General features: G+C 45.3%; 1 protein-coding gene across 1 annotated transcript in view; it reads right to left on the bottom strand.

The window, feature by feature from the left end:
- LOC149438169 (uncharacterized) overlaps positions 1 to 22,428 on the bottom strand; it is a 54,608-nt gene that overhangs the window by 1,209 nt on the left and 30,971 nt on the right. Inside the window, exon 2 of the mRNA XM_089660185.1 lies at positions 1,762 to 2,661. Within this exon, the coding sequence (XP_089516311.1) occupies positions 1,762 to 2,661 (900 nt within the window). The remainder of the gene's footprint in view (positions 1 to 1,761; positions 2,662 to 22,428) is intronic.

Below are 22,428 nucleotides of genomic sequence, written 5' to 3'. Positions count from 1 at the left end.
CCTATTTTTATATCGTCTTCTTACACCTGTCCTGATGAAGTGACACTTTGAAGCCATGAAACGCGTTGATGGTGTATTTTACATTCACTTGTCCAGTAAACACCGACCTTCTGAAGAAAACATTTCAGAGTTTCCTCCTTTACTATGGGCTCCTCTGCTGACCTCACCCTCATTTTTTCTTGGGGTGAAAGTTCTCCACCGGGATCCAAATCCTGCTTAGTATATGATGATCCGGAATTCCCTGATGACCATGGAGGGTGACCACCCATTGACTTCAGTGAGGAGACGGACATATTCTCCACAAGTCCTCAGATAGGTTGTCTGATCCCTGGATGGGTTCCCCACAACCTCCCAGATGTGAGTACATGCACCGTACGTCTCCCCATCTTCTAGAACCATCTCCCACCTTCTGGTATCCATCACTACACTCAGTCCCATCTCTCCCATGGTCTTTTATCCTCTTCTCCCATCTCCTGATGGTTTGGAGGATTTCTACATATTGCTCTCATGACAGGTCTACTTCATTTGTATGCAGAGGGGAGGGGGAGGTGTACACAGACTCCTCCCAGTGTTGGTTTATGAGGGGGACCTATAGGGTATTCTGCCCCGTCCAATCACAATAGCCAATGAGGAGCCCCCACTGTGTGCAGGTACCCCCCAGACATGAGACTGTCCTCCAATCTAGTTATTTCCTGATAGATCAGATGACAAAGTCATATCTATGAGGGTCTCTGTCATGTCTATGGGCCCCTTATTGTACTATAACCCATCCCCCTCCTGACCTGTACTGGGAAATATCCTGGCTGTGATTGGTGAGGACAATACTGCTGTTATCTCCAATATTGTTCTATGGGTGGGATTTGTAGGAAGATCCTGTACAGAGGCTCCTATTCATTCACAAAACTGAAGCCCAGGAAACACCCTTTACTATGCTTTAGTGAATGAACACAGGAGTGATTGGTATTAATCATTCACTCTGTTCATTCAGGAAGGGGCTGGTAAACATGGTAGGCCAACATCTTTCCATTCTGAACACCAAATTGATCTCCAACCCTAGCAGCAGCCAGTGTGGGGGGCAGGAGGGGAAGTCAGACAGCAGCACTGCACAGAGGGGGCTGGGGCATCGGTAGGAGGTCCCAGCACAGGGAGGGAGTTTTAGTGATGGGGAAGTATTTAGATATTTTGATCTCCTTGTGGCTCCCCTGCAGCAGCTGAAGCCAGTGGGAGGGGAAAGAAGCCAGAAGTAGGGGAGCCAAAGATGGATTGGTGCTGCAGGGGGAGGGGTGAATCAGTGCTGTGGGGGGATCAGTGCTGCAGGGGAATATTAGAGTTGCAGGGAGCCATCTTAGAGGACAGGCAGAGGAGCTGTCAGTACAATATCACTACATCCATAGCAGGGAAAGGGTTCAAGTGCCACATAGGGACCATTTTTCAGTAACAACATTTTTCATCATCTCAATGGATCTTTGATGTGTGTGAAGACTAGACTTGTCTGAAAAACATTTCCTGCACTCTGGACAGGAATATGGCTTCTCCCCTGTGTGAGATCTCCGATGTGTGTAAAGATGAGACGTCATTGAAAAACATTTCCCGCACTCTGTCCAGGAATATGGCTTCTCCCCTGTGTGAGGTCTCTGTTTGCGCAGACTAGTCTACTCTGAAAAACATTTCCCACACTCAGGACAGGAATACAGTTTCTCTCCCGTGTGAGATCTCTGATGTGTGTGAAGACTGGACATGTCTGAAAAACATTTCCCGCACTCTGTCCAGGAATATGGCTTTGTTCCTGTGTAAGATCTGATATTCACGCAGACTGGACTGCTCTGAAAAAGATTTCCTGCACTCAGGACAGGAATATGGCTTCTCCCCCGTGTGAGATCTCTGATGTTTGCGGAGAATAGACTTCTCTGAAAAACATTTCTTGCACTCAGGACAGGAATAAGGCTTCTCCCCTGTGTGAGATCTCTGATGTTTACGCAGACTAGACATCCGTGAAAAACATTTGCTACACTCAGGACAGGAATATGGCTTCTCCCCCGTGTGAGATCTCTGATGTGTGACAAGTTTTCCTTTTTCTACAAAACATTTCCCACACTCAGGACAAGAATACGGCTTCTCCCCCGTGTGAGATCGTTTATGCACATTAAGATTGTATGTAGAACAAAACCTCTTACCACACTCACTACAGGAATATGGCTTCTCTCCTGTGTGAGATCTCTGATGTGTGTAAAGACTGGACTTCACTGAAAAACATTTCCCGCACTCAGGACAGGAATATGGCTTCTCCCCCGTGTGAGATCTCTGATGTTTGCGCAGACTAGACTTCTCTGAAAAACATTTCCCGCACTCAGGACAGGAATACGGCTTCTCCCCTGTGTGAGATCTTTTATGTACATCAAGATTGTACTTAGAACAGAAAACCTTCCCGCACTCAGTACAGGAGAAGCTCTTCCCTGTTGGAAGGCCGGCCCGGTCCCGCACAGTCTGAGGTTCCTCAGGATACGAGGAATCCGATGGTCCATCTACACTGGGTGGTGCCGGATGGACATTGGAGGGAGCCGGGTTTTCTCCTGGACTATACTGTGTGATGTCCTCATCTTCTACTTTCCAGTCTGGAGACAAAGTGAGACAATCCTCGGAGGTTTTCCTCATCTCCCGGCCATTGACTAAAATACAAAGACAAAGAGGATTACTAGACAGGAGCTGATTGGTTTCCCCAAACCAGGACTCCGCCCACATCAGGCAGCTTGGTCTCTGAGAAGCTTACAATTCCACCCTCAAGGGAACTAGGAAATGGCTCCTCTGATCTGCTACCAGGTCATTTCTTTATTCATGGACCTTAGTCAGAGAGTGAGGAAACAACCAGAACTGTCTTTTATAGGAGGGACAGTGATGAGGGGATTATAGGACGAGGGTCCCCACCCCCTCTATCACTCATCACCATCTTCCCAACACAAGAAGTACTGCACTTCCTTATTTACTCCATGATTTAGTCATGAAGAACAGCAGGGCTGAGCCCCACCAGAGGTCAGAGAGTGAGGATGGGGGGAGAACAACCAAGATGAAGACTGGACTGATCCTGAAGACCACCATCATTGGGGTATTGACTCCTCCCTCATTATCACTTTCTATTAAAGGGTCCAAAGTTGGAGGATGTTATCACATTATTATCACCATGTAAAAGTCTGTGCTCCAATCACATCATCTGATAAAAAAAGTCCAGCTGGTAGGAAATGGGGGGGAACAAAAGAGAATCCATATTATGTGTGTATACACCGCGTTCCAAATTATTATGCAAATTTAAGTGTCACAAAGATGAAATATTTTGTTTTTCAGTGTAACTCATGGATGGCATTGTGTGTCAGGGCTCTTTTGATCACTGAAAACAATCTCGGACACCTGTGATAATTAGATTGGCCGGTGAGCCCAATTTCAGGACAAACTACTAAAGGAGGGTGTTCCACATTATTAAGCAGAGCGCCATTTTCAAGCAATATGGGGAAGAAAAAGGATCTCTCTGCTGCTGGAAAGAGTGAAATAGTTCGATGCCTTGGACGAGGGATGAAAACATTCGATATTTCACGAAAACGTAAGCGTGATCATCGCACTATGAAGAGATTTGCGGCTGATTCAGAGCACAGACGGGTTGGTGCAGATAAAGGCACATTGAGGAAGATTTCTGCCAGATCCATGCATCGGATCAAGAGAGCAGCTGCTAAAATCCCATTACATAGCAGCAAACAGATATTTGAAGCTAATTTAGATGTTAACCGCGCTCTAATATCCACAAAACGAATGGATCACAAGTGCTATTTGCTTATAAATAAAATATGAGAATAAATGGTGTATCATTGAAATATGTGAAAACATATAAATTAATATTAAAAGTGGCTAATTATATAAAATCATGCATATCATATTATTCCATCACAAAATGTGCAATCCTTGTGACAAATGTGCAAATTTTCCCTCAGTGCAAAACATGTAATTTGATATATAAAATTCAAAAGTGGATGAAAAGTGATAAATAAATATTTTTATTATTCTCTATATATAATTTTTTTATTTATCACTTTTCATCCACTTTTGAATTTTATATATCAAATTACATGTTTTGCACTGAGGGAAAATTTGCACATTTGTCACAAGGATTGCACATTTTGTGATGGAATAATATGATATGCATGATTTTATATAATTAGCCACTTTTAATATTAATTTATATGTTTTCACATATTTCAATCATGATACACCATTTATTCTCATATTTATTCTCATATTTTATTTATTTATAAGCACATAGCACTTTTGGTATACTTGGACAGAGGGGTGGCGGTGGACGTGGTATACTTGGACAGAGGGGTGGCAGTGGACGTGGTATACTTGGACAGAGGGGTGGCGGTGGATGTGGTATACTTGGACAGAGGGGTGGCGGTGGACGTGGTATACTTGGACAGAGGGGTGGCAGTGGACGTGGTATACTTGGACAGAGGGGTGGCGGTGGACGTGGTGTACTTGGACAGAGGGGTGGCAGTGGACGTGGTACACTTGGACAGAGGGGTGGCGGTGGACGTGGTATACTTGGACAGAGGGGTGGCAGTGGACGTGGTACACTTGGACAGAGGGGTGGCGGTGGACGTGGTGTACTTGGACAGAGGGGTGGTGGTGGATGTGGTATACTTGGACAGAGGGGTGGCGGTGGACGTGGTATACTTGGACAGAGGGGTGGCAGTGGACGTGGTATACTTGGACAGAGGGGTGGCAGTGGACGTGGTATACTTGGACAGAGGGGTGGTGGTGGATGTGGTATACTTGGACAGAGGGGTGGCGGTGGATGTGGTATACTTGGACAGAGGGGTGGTGGTGGACGTGGTATACTTGGACAGAGGGGTGGCGGTGGGCGTGGTATACTTGGTGTCACGTTGTAGAAGTCTGCCAATTATTAATCCCCTTATTAATGTCTTGTATCACATGCCCCTCAGCATCCCGCTCTGTATTGTTCCAATTGTCCCCTGTGTCACTTGGCCAAATGGCCTAATTCAATTACATTGGGCCCCCTCCCTCCCACCCTGCTTGCTGCCAGCTCACTGCACACCTCCTTTCATCTATGTGGACATCAGCCCTGCCTCTCAGGATGTCCCTGTCACCAGCCCGATTCATCCCTGGGGTCTAGTGTTCCCCCCTCCACCTCTCCTCTTGCAGCTGTGAGATGAGAGGTGTGACTACCACCACCCTGTCCTGTCTCTCCCTCTCTGGCAAAGAAGAGGTGGCGAGGTTCACACCTCTCCTTGTAGAAGTGCAAACCTCCCACAGGGATGGCCTGAGCTCAGGTGTCTGACGCCATCTCAGCCATGACACCCACAGCATGGGCAGGCGGAGTTCCCATGATTGCAGATGTCCTGGAACAAAGGTCGTGCTTATGAGAGCATGACCCCTGCCCAGGGGGCATGCCTCATTGCTGGGCAACAAGGCACACCAACGCTGGCCCGGCCCCAGTTGCCAAGGCGACCGGGAAGGGTCTCCTATCAGCTTAAGAGGCTGGTGCCGGGTGCATTCCATTGTGCAGTCATCAAAGGATCCCAAGCTGTGGCAGGACCTTTGAGACTAGACTCTGCAAGCCCACCCCCCGCCTCAAAGAGACCCCATTTGGACAGAGGGGTGGCGGTGGATGTGGTATACTTGGACAGAGGGGTGGACGTGGTATACTTGGACAAGGTACGGGGGATATGATCTCCATGTATAATACATAAGGGGGGATATGATCTCCATGTATAATACATAAGGGGGGATATGATCTCCATGTATAATACATAAGGGGGGATATGATCTCCATGTATAATACATAAGGGGGGATATGATCTCCATGTATAATACATAAGGGGGGGATATGATCTCCATGTATAATACATAAGGGGGGGATATGATCTCCATGTATAATACATAAGGGGGGATATGATCTCCATGTATAATACATAAGGGGGGGATATGATCTCCATGTATAATACATAAGGGGGGGATATGATCTCCATGTATAATACATAAGGGGGATATGATCTCCATGTATAATACATAAGGGGGGATATGATCTCCATGTATAATACATAAGGGGGGATATGATCTCCATGTATAATACATAAGGGGGGATATGATCTCCATGTATAATACATAAGGGGGGATATGATCTCCATGTATAATACATAAGGGGGGGATATGATCTCCATGTATAATACATAAGGGGGGGATATGATCTCCATGTATAATACATAAGGGGGGATATGATCTCCATGTATAATACATAAGGGGGGGATATGATCTCCATGTATAATACATAAGGGGGGGATATGATCTCCATGTATAATACATAAGGGGGATATGATCTCCATGTATAATACATAAGGGGGGATATGATCTCCATGTATAATACATAAGGGGGGATATGATCTCCATGTATAATACATAAGGGGGATATGATCTCCATGTATAATACATAAGGGGGGATATGATCTCCATGTATAATACATAAGATGGGGATATGATCTCCATGTATAATACATAAGGGGGGGATATGATCTCCATGTATAATACATAAGGGGGATATGATCTCCATGTATAATACATAAGGGGGATATGATCTCCATGTATAATACATAAGGGGGATATGATCTCCATGTATAATACATAAGGGGGGGATATGATCTCCATGTATAATACATAAGGGGGGGGATATGATCTCCATGTATAATACATAAGGGGGGATATGATCTCCATGTATAATACATAAGGGGGGGATATGATCTCCATGTATAATACATAAGGGGGGGATATGACCTCCATGTATAATACATAAGGGGGGGATATGACCTCCATGTATAATACATAAGGGGGGATATGACCTCCATGTATAATACATAAGGGGGGGATATGATCTCCATGTATAATACATAAGGGGGGGATATGACCTCCATGTATAATACATAAGGGGGGGATATGACCTCCATGTATAATGCATAAGGGGGGATATGACCTCCATGTATAATGCATAAGGGGGGATATGACCTCCATGTATAATACATAAGGGGGGATATGATCTCCATGTATAATACATAAGGGGGATATGATCTCCATGTATAATATATAAGAGGGGGACATGATCTCCATGTATAATACATAAGAGGGGGATATGATCTCCATGTATAATACATAAGGGGGGATATCATCTCCATGTATAATACAGAAGGGGGATATCATCTCCATGTATAATACATAAGGGGGGGATATGATCTCCATGTATAATACATAAGGGGGGATATGATCTCCATGTATAATACATAAGGGGGGATATGATCTCCATGTATAATACATAAGGGGGGGATATGATCTCCATGTATAATACATAAGGGGGATATGATCTCCATGTATAATACATAAGGGGGATATGATCTCCATGTATAATACATCGGACCCTCACTACTTCCATCTCCCCACCTCCTCCTGATACTCCACTCTCCCACCGACCCACACATCACCACTAACAGACTCACACGCTCTTCCACATCCCACTCCCATGCCACCTTTCTCACCCTTCTCCTTACCTCTGGGGATATCTCCCCGATCCCTGGCCCCTCACTCACCCACTAGGCCCCCTCCTAGTCCCACAAACCACTGCAACCCCCTAAACATTATACCTGTTCCCCTCCTCCCCGCATCTACCCCTCCACTCTCAGTTGCACTCCTGAATGCCCGATCGGTTTGTAACAAGCTCACTGCCATCCATGACCTCTATCTCCCACTCCCTCAACCTCCTAACGGTCACCGAAACCTGGATCCAGGCCACCGACTCCACCTCCCCTGCGACACTCTCCTATGGAGGTTTTGTCTGGTCCCATTCAACCAGACCGAGCGGTCGTAGAGGCGGTGGGGGTCGGCATGCTCTTGTCACCGCTGAGCACCTTCCAGGTTCTCCCAAACACCCCTCTCTATCCTTCTCCTCCTTCGAGGCCCACTGCATCCGACTCTTCTCCCCCACCCCTCTGAGGATTGCAGTAATCTATCGGCCTCCTGGCTACCCTTCTTCCTCTCCTCTGAGCTACCCACCATCATCCTTGGAGACTTCAATATCCCTATCAATGTCAACAACCCGGCTACATCCCAACTCCTCCACTTAACCTCTTCTTTTGCACTCACACAGTCCTGCACCCACACCAATGGGAACACCCTGGACCTCGTTTTCTCCCATCTCTGCACCCCCCACAACCTCACAAACACCCCTTTCACTCTCTATGACCACAACCTCATTACATTCTCCATCTCCCTGTCCTCTGCCACCTCCCCCCCAAACGTCAAACCATCACTAGCCGTAACCTCCGCAACCTGAACCCGGCTCCTCTCCACTCTGCAGCTGACCGTCTGTACGACAGTATCCTTCCACTGTCATGCCCTGACCTGGCCACTGCTGCGTGTAACGACTCTCTATCAGCTGCCTCAGACTCTTTAGCACCCCTAATAAAACGTAGCATTAGATCCTGACCGCTTCAACCCTGGCAGAACAACCACACTAAACGACGCAGTCGCACGCTGGAGCAATTATGGTGCAAAACCAGATCCTCTCGAGCATTCACCTTCTACAAATCTGCCCTCCTCACCTACACCTCCCTTCACGCAGCCAAAATAGCATACTTTGTAACCCTCATCAATACCTCTCCTCCAGTCCTCACCGGCTCTTCTCTACTTTCAACTCCCTGCTCTCTCCTCCCCACCCCCACCCAGTACCTCACTCACCGCCCTTGAGATTGCCAATCACTTCCAAAAAAAGATCTACACAATCCGTAGGGACATCGCCAATACTCAGACTTCCATCCCACCTAGCCTCCCTCCCATGATAACCCCCTCAACACTCCCCTCCTCTGACCTCACAACTGCCCTTACCCCCACCACACCTAACACCCCGCACACTAAAACCCCCCCAACACTCCACTCCTTTGGCCTTGCTAGCACTGAAGAGGTCACTAAGGTCTTCTCCCTAGCCAACTTCACCACCTGCCCCCTTGACCCTGTTTCCACACAACTCCTCTGGTCAACCTCCTCCTCCATCCTATGCTCCCTCACCACATCTTCAATCTCTCCCTCTCTACTGGCGCATTCCCCTCTCCCCTAAAGCACGCACACATCATCCCCATACTCAAAAAACCCTCCCTGGACCCCACCGACCTGAACAACCTTAGACCCATCTCCCTGCTGCCATTTACATCCAAACTCCTCAAGCGCTTAGTCTATAATCGCCTGAGTTCTCACCTCACCAACAACAACCACCTCGATCCCCTACAGTCCGGCTTCCGTCCCCTACACTCCACCGAAACCGCCTTACTCAAACTCTCCAACGACCTGCTAACCAACAAAGCCAATGGCCACTACTCAGTCCTCCTACTCCTAGACCTCTCCACAGTCTTTGACACAGTTGACCACCCCCTCCTCCATAAACTATACTCCCTTGGCATCAGAGACTCCTGGCTCTCCTCCTACCTATCCCAACGCTCCTTCGGTGTTACCTATAATGCTGCCACCTTCCCTTCTCTGTTGGGGTCCCCCAAGGCTCTGTCCTCGGGCCCCTTCTCTCCATCTACACCTCCTCCCTTGGCCAACTCATACACTCCCACGGCTTTAGCTACCACCTGTACGCCGATGATATGCAAATCTGCCTCTCTACCCCTCGCCTCACCCCTTCAGTCTTCGCCCAAATCACTTGCCTACTGAACAATATATCAGACTGGATGTCACTCCACTTCCTCAAATTAAACCTTTCCAAAACCGAGCTCCTAGTTTTCCCCCCAGGCTGCCCCCCCAACCTCTCCATCACAATCAATAATGCCACCATCAGTCCCACCCTACCCTCCCCACCTTTAGTTGCACCCTGAAAACCCATCTATTCAGGGAAGCCAACCCCTCCCTCACCTAACAGCCGATCTCCTCCACTCCTCCTACCACTCCATCCCCCACAGCCACTTCCTCCTGTACCACTATCCCCTCCCTCCTAGATTGTAAGCTCCAAGGAGCAGGGCCCTCGAACCCCTCGTGTATTGTATTGTTACTGTATTGTCTCATATACTGTCCCCCACTATAATGTACAGCGCTGAGCAAACTTTTTGGCGCTATATAAATACTGTATAATAATAATAATAATAATAATAAGGGGGATATAATCTCCATGTATAATACATAAGGGGAGGATATAATCTCCATGTATAATACATAAGGGGGGATATGATCTCCATGTATAATACATAAGGGGGGATATGATCTCCATGTATAATACATAAGGGGGGGATATGATCTCCATGTATAATACATAAGGGGGGATATGATCTCCATGTATAATACATAAGGGGGGGATATAATCTCCATGTATAATACATAAGGGGGGGATATGATCTCCATGTATAATACATAAGGGGGGGATATGATCTCCATGTATAATACATAAGGGGGGATATGATCTCCATGTATAATACATAAGGGGGGGATATGATCTCCATGTATAATACATAAGGGGGGATATGATCTCCATGTATAATACATAAGGGGGGATATGATCTCCATGTATAATACATAAGGGGGGGATATGATCTCCATGTATAATACATAAGGGGGGATATGATATCCATGTATAATACATAAGGGGGGATATGATCACCATGTATAATACATAAGGGGGGGATATGATCTCCATGTATAATACATAAGGGGGGATATGATCTCCATGTATAATACATAAGGGGGGGTATGATCTCCATGTATAATACATAAGGGGGATATGATCTCCATGTATAATACATAAGGGGGATATGATCTCCATGTATAATACATAAGGGGGGATATGATCTCCATGTATAATACATAAGGGGGATATGATCTCCATGTATAATACATAAGGGGGGATATGATCTCCATGTATAATACATAAGGGGGATATGATCTCCATGTATAATACATAAGGGGGGATATGATCTCCATGTATAATACATAAGGGGGATATGATCTCCATGTATAATACATAAGGGGGGGATATGATCTCCATGTATAATACATAAGGGGGGTATGATCACCATGTATAATACATAAGGGGGGATATGATCTCCATGTATAATACATAAGGGGGGATATGATCTCCATGTATAATACATAAGGGGGGATATGATCTCCATGTATAATACATAAGGGGGGATATGATCTCCATGTATAATACATAAGGGGGGATATGATCTCCATGTATAATACATAAGGGGGGATATGATCTCCATGTATAATACATAAGGGGGGTATGATCACCGTGTATAATACATAAGGGGGGGATATGATCTCCGTGTATAATACATAAGGGGGGGGGGGATATAATCTCCATGTATAATACATAATGGGGGGATATGATCTCCATGTATAATATATAAGGGGGATATGATCTCCATGTATAATACATAAGGGGGGGATATGATCTCCATGTATAATACATAAGGGGGGGATATGATCTCCATGTATAATACATAAGGGGGGGATATGATCTCCATGTATAATACATAAGGGGGGGATATGATCTCCATGTATAATACATAAGGGGGGGGATATGATCTCCATGTATAATACATAAGGGGGGATATGATCTCCATGTATAATACATAAGGGGGGGATATGATCTCCATGTATAATACATAAGGGGGGGATATGATCTCCATGTATAATACATAAGGGGGGGATATGATCTCCATGTATAATACATGAGGGGGGATATGATCTCCATGTATAATACATAAGGGGGGATATGATCTCCATGTATAATACATAAGGGGGGATATGATCTCCATGTATAATACATAAGGGGGATATGATCTCCATGTATAATACATAAGGGGGATATGATCTCCATGTATAATACATAAGGGGGGGATATGATCTCCATGTATAATACATAAGGGGGGATATGATCTCCATGTATAATACATAAGGGGGGATATGATCTCCATGTATAATACATAAGGGGGGGATTGCTGTAGGAAAGTCCTGGATTCTTTCTTGGATACACAGAATATAACTGGATATAACATTTATAGGGAAAGTTGATCCAGGGTATATCCAATTGCCTCTCGGGGGGTAAGGAAGGAATTGTTTCCCCTGCAGGAGCAGATTGGATCGTGCTTTGCTGGGTTTTTGCCTTCTGGTGGATCAGCTGTGGGTGTCGGATTATAACTTTTATTTTTAATGGTTTAACTAGATGGAATGTCTTTTTTCAGCCAGACTAACTATGTAACTATGTAGGTCCCACACCGCTGCCTCCCATCCCCTGAGACTGCACTCAGTGACTTGGGTCTGAGACACTACAGACATATCCCTCCACCCGGCACAGCCAGCAGATAACAGAGAAGGTCCCCTGGAAGAGTCAGGCACAAGGCAGGAGACCCCAGTCACATGTCCTGGGTGCCTACATTATGCAATGCTTATAGGAAAAATCAACATTTCCCTGCCAGCTGAACCCCAGAACCTCCATAAATCCAGTCTAGAGACATAAATTGTGTCTGCAGCACAGAGAAGGAAGATTATCCGAGAGAAATCCAGGAATACAGGATGGGGAACACAGCTCAGGAAAGTGACCAGGGGATTACAGGCTGATATCACCCAGTCCCCGCCCTACTCTGGACCAATCAGTGAGCAGTATGGGTGGAGGAATGGATTTAGTGTTCATGACCCACCTGTGCTGATCTCTGTAGGAGTGTCCTCCTCTATAAATGTCCCCGTTATTCCATCCTCCTCCATAGACTGCTGATCATCCCTCACATACGCCTCTTCTTCTTCTGCTTTCACCTCAAATTCTATATCGATTGGATCTCCACTCTAAATCAAGGAAATGAGAGAAAATATCATCTGTAAATATAAGGTTAAAGAAAAAAAACTCCACACATTGTCTCTATGAATCCATATTCTAGATGCTCCATCCCACCAACCTTGCAATAGTGAGGGATGGTGTGACTTTCCTGTGTGGAATCCAGGGAATACTGAGGACGGGGACATCTCTCTGGTTGGTTCCAGGTATTAGGTGTTTCCATCATATCCTTGTGTCCTTCTGAAAACTCCTCCATCACTCCATACTCCTCATCCTCCTCTTTATACTCTTCTTTAACATCAATATTATCATCCCCGAGGATTCCACTCTGAAAGATATAATAAAACATTCATTGTAACAAACATGCTGTGTATAAATCACAACTACCAATAATTGTCATCATTAGAGATGAGCGAATTATTCAAAAATTCGATTCGGCTGATTCGGCTGATTCGGCGAATTTCAGGAAGAAATTCGATTCGATGCGAATTTATTCGCTACGAAGTTAACTTATAAAAAGGGTTTCTAGGCTTCAGAGAGCCTTTAAATTAGTGCAGAACACTGTACCTTTAATTTAAATGCCCTTGGAGATGAGGAAGGAGAAGGAGAAGGATGAGAAGAAGGAGAAGGATGAGAAGAAGGATGAGAAGATGGAGAAGGATGAGAAGATGGAGAAGGAGAAGGATGAGAAGATGGAGAAGGAGAAGGATGATGAGAAGAAGGAGAAGGATGAGAAGAAGGAGAAGGATGAGAAGAAGGAGAAGGATGAGAAGCAGGAGAAGGATGAGAAGAAGGAGAAGGATGAGAAGAAGGAGAAGGATGAGAAGAAGGAGAAGGATGAGAAGGATGAGAAGGATGAGAAGGATGAGAAGAAGGAGAAGAAGGAGAAGAAGGAGAAGAAGGAGAAGAAGGAGAAGAAGGAGAAGAAGGAGAAGAAGGAGAAGGATGAAGGAGAAGGATGAGAAGAAGGAGAAGAAGGAGAAGAAGGAGAAGAAGGAGAAGGATGAAGGAGAAGGATGAAGGAGAAGGATGAGAAGAAGGAGAAGAAGGAGAAGAAGGAGAAGGATGAGAAGAAGGAGAAGGATGAGAAGAAGGAGAAGAAGGAGAAGGATGAGAAGAAGGAGAAGGATGAGAAGAAGGAGAAGGATGAGAAGAAGGAGAAGGATGAGAAGAAGGAGAAGGATGAGAAGAAGGAGAAGGATGAGAAGAAGGAGAAGGATGAGAAGAAGGAGAAGGATGAGAAGAAGGAGAAGGATGAGAAGAAGGAGAAGGATGAGAAGAAGGAGAAGGATGAGAAGAAGGAGAAGGATGAGAAGAAGGAGAAGGATGAGAAGAAGGAGAAGGATGAGAAGAAGGAGAAGGATGAGAAGCAGGAGAAGGATGAGAAGCAGGAGAAGGATGAGAAGAAGGAGAAGGATGAGAAGAAGGAGAAGGATGAGAAGAAGGAGAAGGATGAGAAGAAGGAGAAGGATGAGAAGAAGGAGAAGGATGAGAAGAAGGATGAGAAGAAGGAGAAGGATGAGAAGAAGGAGAAGGATGAGAAGAAGGAGAAGGATGAGAAGAAGGAGAAGGATGAGAAGCAGGAGAAGGATGAGAAGAAGGAGAAGGATGAGAAGAAGGAGAAGGATGAGAAGAAGGATGAGAAGAAGGATGAGAAGAAGGATGAGAAGAAGGATGAGAAGAAGGATGAGAAGAAGGATGAGAAGAAGGAGAAGGATGAGAAGAAGGATGAGAAGAAGGAGAAGGATGAGAAGAAGGATGAGAAGAAGGAGAAGGATGAGAAGAAGGATGAGAAGAAGGAGAAGGATGAGAAGAAGGATGAGAAGAAGGAGAAGGATGAGAAGAAGGATGAGAAGAAGGAGAAGGATGAGAAGAAGGAGAAGGAGAAGGATGAGAAGAAGGAGAAGGAGAAGGATGAGAAGAAGGAGAAGGAGAAGGATGAGAAGAAGGAGAAGGAGAAGGATGAGAAGAAGGAGAAGGAGAAGGGATGAGAAGAAGGAGAAGGAGAAGGATGAGAAGAAGGAGAAGGATGAGAAGAAGGAGAAGGATGAGAAGAAGGAGAAGGATGAGAAGAAGGAGAAGGAGAAGGATGAGAAGGAGAAGGATGAGAAGGAGAAGGATGAGAAGAAGGATGAGAAAAAGGATGAGAAGAAGGAGAAGGATGAGAAGTAGGATGAGAAAGAAGGAGAAGGATGAGAAGAAGGAGAAGGATGAGAAGAAGGAGAAGGATGAGAAGAAGGAGAAGGATGAGAAGAAGGAGAAGGATGAGAAGAAGGAGAAGGATGAGAAGAAGGAGAAGGATGAGAAGAAGGAGAAGGATGAGAAGAAGGATGAGAAGAAGGATGAAAGAAGGAGAAGGATTGAGAAGAAGGAGAAGGATGAGAAGAAGGACAGTTCTGTGACAGTTTCTGTCTATTTCTGACAGTTCTGTGACATTCACTCCATACAGCGGTTGAAACATTGTATCTATTTGTTTCCATAAATGACATTCTGCAGATACACTTAGAGGAGCTCTGCAGATACACTTTTTGCCGGCTTGGAATTATTCTTATTTTCATCCTACTTCTTCTTCTTCATCCTCATCCTCTTCTTCTGAGGATGAGGATGAAGAAGAAGAAGTAGGATGAAAATAAGATTAATTCCAAGCCGGCAAAAAGTGTATCTGCAGAGCTCCTCTAAGTGTATCTGCAGAATAGAGGAGCTCTGCAGATACACTTTTTGCCGGCTTGGTATTATTCTTATTTTCATCCTACTTCTTCTTCTTCTTCTTCATCCTCAGAAGAAGAAGAAGAGGATGAGGATGAAGAGGAAGAAGAAGTAGGATGAAAATAAGAAGAATTCCAAGCCGGCAAAAAGTGTATCTGCAGAGCTCCTCTATTCTGCAGATACACTTAGAGGAGCTCTGCAGATACACTTTTTGCCGGCTTGGAATTATTCTTATTTTCATCCTACTTCTTCTTCTTCTTCATCCTCATCCTCTTCTTCTTCTTCTGAGGATGAGGATGAAGAAGAAGAAGTAGGATGAAAATAAGAATTCCAAACCGGCAAAAAGTGTATCTGCAGAGTTCCTCTATTTCTGACAGTTCTCTGACAGCTCCTTCACATGTACAGCGGTTGAAACATCTGTTTCCGAATAAAAACATCTGTATCCTAAATGGAAACTAATAGATACAGATGTTTCAACCGCTGTACATGTGAAGGAACTGTCAGAGAAATGTCAGAAATAGCGGAGCTCTCTGCAGGGACACTTTTGCCGGCTGATCGGGAAAAATCCGATTCGCGCACCCGAAGTAGGCAAATATTCGGATTCGCCGCGAATCGAATTTTTCCTGAAATTCGTATCGAATTCCGGTTCGCCTGGTTCGATTCGCTCATCTCTAGTCATCATCTACCTGATAATGGTGAGGGATGGTGTGACCTTCCTGTGTGGAATCCCGGGAATACAGAGGACGGGGACATCTCTTTGGTGGGTTCCTGTAGCTGGATGACTCCACCAGGGTGTCCTGGTACAGATCTTTGTGTTCTCTTAGAAGCTCTGACTCCTCCATCCCCCCATCCTCATCCTCCTCCTCTTTTATCTCTTCTTTAGCCTCAACTTTAGGATCTCTCAGGTTTCCACTCTGAATATATAATAAAAATGCCATCAATGGTAACAATGCAGATAATGTACAGATCCTAATGATACTATCAGTGATTGTTCCTCATCTACCTGATGATGGTGAGGGATGGTGTGACCTTCCTGTGTGGAATCCCGGGAATACAGAGGACGGGGACATCTCTCTGGTGGGTTCCCATGACTGGATCCATCTGTAGGAAACACACACACTGACTGAATCCATTGTTTCTATGTGTTTATCAGATGATGGGGGATCTAGGTGGATCCTCCGTACTGCTCTCTCCTTTACAATAAAGTCTCCTCTTACCCGGTGATGTGAGGGGCGGCTGATTGTCCATCATGACGTCCTTGTAGAGATCCTTGTGTCCTTCTAAATATTGATGTGTATCATCATCTGCTGGGGATAAAAGACATCCCAGTGACTATGGAGGAAGAGGACGTACATGATGGGGGGTTACTGGGTGTAAAAAGAACATAACATCTTATTACCTCCTCTGTTGCCATGTCCACCAACATCTCCAATCTCATTCAACCACATGGCAAAGCCTGCCTTTATTCCAAATGACTTCCTGTCTGTTCCTGTCTTCACTTCCTGTTTGTTCTTGACATCACTTCCTGTCTGTATTCCATAATGAAGTCCTGTCTAGGTAGTAGAAATGAGATCACCATCTTGTGGATTTCAGAGGAACTGCAGCCCCAAGAAATGTACCTTAATAACAATTCCTGCATTGTATCTACCTTACAGGGATATCAGTAAAGTGCCAAAATAACTAAAAAAAGTAAGAAACAATAAACCTAACTCTTATGCAACCAACTGTTTAAAAAAGATATTTTACTACAGACAGAAAAGAGTTAAAGACGCAGAACACAAGATAAAAACAAAGGTATACATAATAATAAAAGAGACCTCCAAAATCAGACTACCCAGAATGTCCTGTCCTTCATATCAGAGAGAGACAGACTACCCAGAATGTCCCTTCCTTCATATCAGAGAGAGACAGACTACCCAGAATGTCCCATCCTTCATATCAGAGACCGAGACAGACTACTCAGAATGTGGCAGAATGGGGCAGCACAGTGGCTAAATCAGGGGTCTGCAACCTTTAAGACATAAAGAGCCACTAGGACCCGTTTCCGAGAGGGAAAAAAAGACTGGGAGCCGCAAAACCATTGCAACATTTAAAACAAATCCGAAACTGCATATATTGCAAAAAGCGCTCTGGTCATGAAGTGGGTTTAAGGGCCCAGTAAGCAAAGGGTTAATCAGGGCCACAGTGTATCGTCATAATCACAATCATAGCCTTAGGTCAGTGGTGGGCAACCTTTTTTTTCAACTGAGCCAAATCTCGCCAAAACCACGATTAAAATTTATTTTGAGAGAAACATTTTTAAAACTGAAAATACATCCCACATATAGTAATTCATCCCCCATATAGTAATTCATCCCCCATAGTAATTCATCCCCCATATAGTAATTCATCCCCCATATAGTAATTCATCCCCCATAGTAATTCATCCCCCATATAGTAATTCATCCCCCATAGTAATTCATCCCCCATAGTAATTCATCCCCATAGTAATTCATCCCCCATATAGTAATTCATCCCCCATATAGTAATTCATCCCCCATAGTAATCCATCCCCCATATAGTAATTCATCCCCCATAGTAATTCATCCCCCATATAGTAATTCATCCCCCATAGTAATTCATCCCCCATATAGTAATTCATCCCCCTTATAGTAGTTCATTCCCCATATTGTGTCAATTCACTTACCTTTGCTCCGCGCGTTCCTCTCGCCGTGTTCCCGCGCCGTTCTGGTCTTCAGGGCGGACTGTGAGAGGAGAGGAGTTCGTCACGCTGCCCCGCCTACATCCTGACAGCCAATGTTTGCCAGCGGGCACCCGGCACACAGAAGAGCTGCATTAAAAGAGCCGTGGCTTGCCGACCACTGAGCCTATTGCCTGTCACCTGGTGGGCAGTGTGCTCCGGAGCTGCAGGAAAGGTGAAAAAGAGCCACATGCGGCTCCGGAGGCGCGGGTTGCCGACACCCTGGCTAAATTGTTAGCACACCCGCCTGGCAGTACTAGGGTCGTTGGTTCGAATCCCAGCCATGGCACCACCTGCCTGGAGTTTGCATGTTCTCCCTGTGCCTGCGTGGGTTTCCTATGGGTACTCCGGTTTCCTCCCATACCTCAAAGACATGCCGGTAGGTTAATTGGATCCTGTCTAAATTGTCCCTAGTATGTGTATGTATGAATGTGAGTTAGGGATCTTAGATTGTACGCCCCTTGAGGGTTAGGGACTGATGTGAATGTACAATATATATGTAAAGCGCTGCGTAAATTGACAGCTATATAAGTACCTGAAATAAATAAATAAGTAAATAAATAAAATGTCCCGTCCTTCATATCAGAGACCGAGACAGACTACCCATAATGTCCCATCCTTCCTATCAGAAACCGAGACAGACTACCCAGAATGTCCCGTCCTTCATATCAGAGACCGAGAGAGACTACCCAGAATGTCCCGTCCTTCCTATCAGAGACTGAGAGAGACTACCCAGCATGTCCCGTCCCTCCTATCAGAGACTGAGACAGACTACCCAGAATGTCCTGTCCTTCCTATCAGAGAGAGACAGACTACCCAGAATGTCCCATCCTTCTTATCAGAGAGAGACAGACTACCCAAAATATCCTGTCCTTACTATCAGAGAGAGAGACAGACTACCCAGAATGTCCCGTCCTTCATATCAGAGAGAGACAGACTACCCAGAATGTCCCATCCTTCCTATCAGAGAGAGAGACAGACTACCCAGAATGTCCCGTCCTTCATATCAGAGAGAGAGACAGACTATCCAGAATGTCCCGTCCTTCATATCAGAGAGAGACAGACTACCCAGAATGTCCCGTCCTTCATATCAGAGAGAGAGACAGACTATCCAGAATGTCCCGTCCTTCATATCAGAGAGAGACAGACTACCCAGAATGTCCCGTCCTTCATATCAGAGAGAGAGACAGACTATCCAGAATGTCCCGTCCTTCATATCAGAGAGAGACAGACTACCCAGAATGTCCCGTCCTTCATATCAGAGAGACAGACTACCCAGAATGTCCTGTCCTTCATATCAGAGAGACAGACTACCCAGAATGTCCTGTCCTTCATAACAGAGAGAGAGACAGACTATCCAGAATGTACTGTCCTTCATATCAGAGAGAGACAGACTACCCAGAATGTCCCGTCCTTCATATCAGAGAGAGACAGACTACCCAGAATGTCCCGTCCTTCCTATCAGAGAGAGACAGACTACCCAGAAAGCCCTGTCCTTCCTATCAGAGAGAGACAGACTACCGAGAATGTCCCATCCTTCCTATCAGAGACTGAGACAGACTATCCAGAATGTCCCATCCTTCATATTAGAGAGAGACAGACTACTCAGAATTTCCCGTCCTTCATATCAGAGAGAGACAGACTACCCAGAATGTCCCGTCCTTCATATCAGAGAGAGAGGCTACCTAGAATGTCCCGTCCTTCATATCAGAGAGAGACAGACTACCCAGAATAAACAAACAAACAAGAGATCCATGTGCTCAAATCCCAAAAGCTAGTACATGCATTTATCCATCAGGTGCTAGAGGGGTGTAACCACATTAACACTAGAAATTCTGAGGCCCCTCTGCACACTGCTATATACCCTTCCCAGCAGACTATGCAATAAATAGGGATTTTTTTTCACACATATTACAATACATGCTTAAGCTGCCAACTGCATCAAAGTAATCCCTCTATGGCCAGTCCTACTCCGCTCTGCCTACGCAAATGCTACTGTGGACACAATGCCAACATAGGGGAAAAGACGCAATGGGGGAGAGCTACAAGGTTGCATAGTCTGCTTGAAAGGGTATATATAGCAGTGTGCAGAGAGTTTTTCAGAATTTCTGGTGTTAATATGTGGTTACACCCCTTTAGCACCTGATGGATAAATGTATGCACTAGCATTGTATTGTTGGGTCAGTAGCCAGACCTGAACCTTGTAGCTCTCCCCATTGTGTCTTTTCCCCTATGTTGGCATTGTGTCCACAGTAGCATTTACATAGGCAGGGCAGAGTAGGACTGGCCATAGAGGGATGACTTTGACGCAGTTGGCAGCTTAAGCATGTATTGTAATATGTGTGAACTAAATATCCCTATTCATTGCATAGTCTGCTTGAAGGGTATATACCAGTGTGCAGAGGGGCCTTAGAATTGCTAGGCTACCCAGAATGTCCCATCCTTCATATCAGAGAGAGACAGCCTACCCAGAATGTCCCGTTCTTCATATCAGAGAGAGACAGCCTACCCAGAATGTCCCGTCCTTCATATCAGAGAGAGACAGACTACCCAGAATGTCCCGTCCTTCATATCAGAGAGAGACAGATTACCCAGAATGTCCCGTCCTTCATATCAGAGAGAGACAGACTACCCAGAATGTCCCGTCCTTCATATCAGAGAGAGACAGACTACCCAGAATGTCTCGTCCTTCATATCAGAGAGAGACAGACTACCCAGAATGTCTCATCCTTCATATCAGAGAGAGACAGACTACCCAGAATGTCCCATCCTTCATATCAGAGAGAGAGACAGTCTACCCAGAATGTCCCATCCATCATATCAGAGACCAAGATAGACTACCCAGAATGTTCTATCCTTCCTATCAGAGACCGAGACAGACTACTCAGAATATCCCGTCCTTCATATCAGAGAGAGGCAGATTACCCAGAATGTCCCGTCCTTCATATCACAGAGAGAAAGAGACAGACTACCCAGAATTTCCCATGCTTCATATCACAGAAAGAAAGAGACAGACTACCCAGAACGTCCCCTCCTTCATATCAGAGAGAAACAGACTACCCAGAATGTCCCGTCCTTCATATCACAGAGAGAAAGAGACAGACTACCCAGAATGTCCCGTCCTTCATATCAGAGAACAAGACAGACTACCCAGAATGTCCCATCCTTCATATCAGAGAGAGAAAGAGACAGACTACCCAGAATGTCCCATCCTTCATATCAGAGAGAGAAAGACTACCCAGAATGTCCCGTCCTTCATTTCAGAGAGAGAGACTACCCAGAATGTCTTGTCCTTCATATCAGAGACCGAGACAGACTACCCAGAATGTCCCATCCTTCATATCAGAGAGAGAGAGACTACTCAGAATGTCCCATCCTTCATATCAGAGAGACAGACTACCCAGAATGTCTCGTCCTTCATATCAGAGAGAGACAGACTACCCAGAATGTCCCTTCTTCATGTCAAAGAGAGAAAGACTACCCAGAATGTCCCATCCTTCATATCAGAGAGAGACAGACTACCCAGAATGTCTTGTCCTTCATATCAGAGAGAGACTGACTACCGAGAATGGTCCATCCTTCATATCAGAGAGATACAGTCTACCCAGAATGTCCCGTCCTTCATATCAGAGACCAAGACAGACTACCCAGAATGTACTATCCTTCCTATCAGAGACAGACTATCCAGAATGTCCCATTCTTCATATGAGAGAGAGACAGACTACCCAGAATGTCCCATCCTTCATATCAGAGAGAGACAGACTACCCAGAATGTCCCATCCTTCATATCAGAGAGAGACAGACTACCCAGAATGTCCCATCCTTGATATCAGAGACCAAGACAGACTTCGCGGAATATCCTGTCTTTCATATCAGAGAGAGACAGACTACCCAGAATGTCCTGTCCGTCATTACAGAGAGAGACAAACTACCCAGAATGTACCATCCTTCATATCAGGGACCGAGACAGACTACCTGAATGTCCCTTCCTTCATATTAGAGAGACAGACTACCCAGAATGTCCCATCCTTCATAACAGAGAGAGACAGGCTACCAAGAATGTCCCATCCTTCATATCAGAGAGAGACAGGCTACCAAGAATGTCCCATCCTTCATA

This window comes from Staurois parvus, unplaced genomic scaffold (genome assembly GCF_062004578.1).
Source record: "Staurois parvus isolate SC_StPar_1 unplaced genomic scaffold, SC_StPar_1.0 ptg001208l, whole genome shotgun sequence".
NCBI classification, from domain to species: domain Eukaryota; kingdom Metazoa; phylum Chordata; class Amphibia; order Anura; family Ranidae; genus Staurois; species Staurois parvus.
The sequence above is the reverse complement of the archived record's forward strand: the minus strand, read 5'-3'. Positions and strand labels throughout refer to the sequence as shown.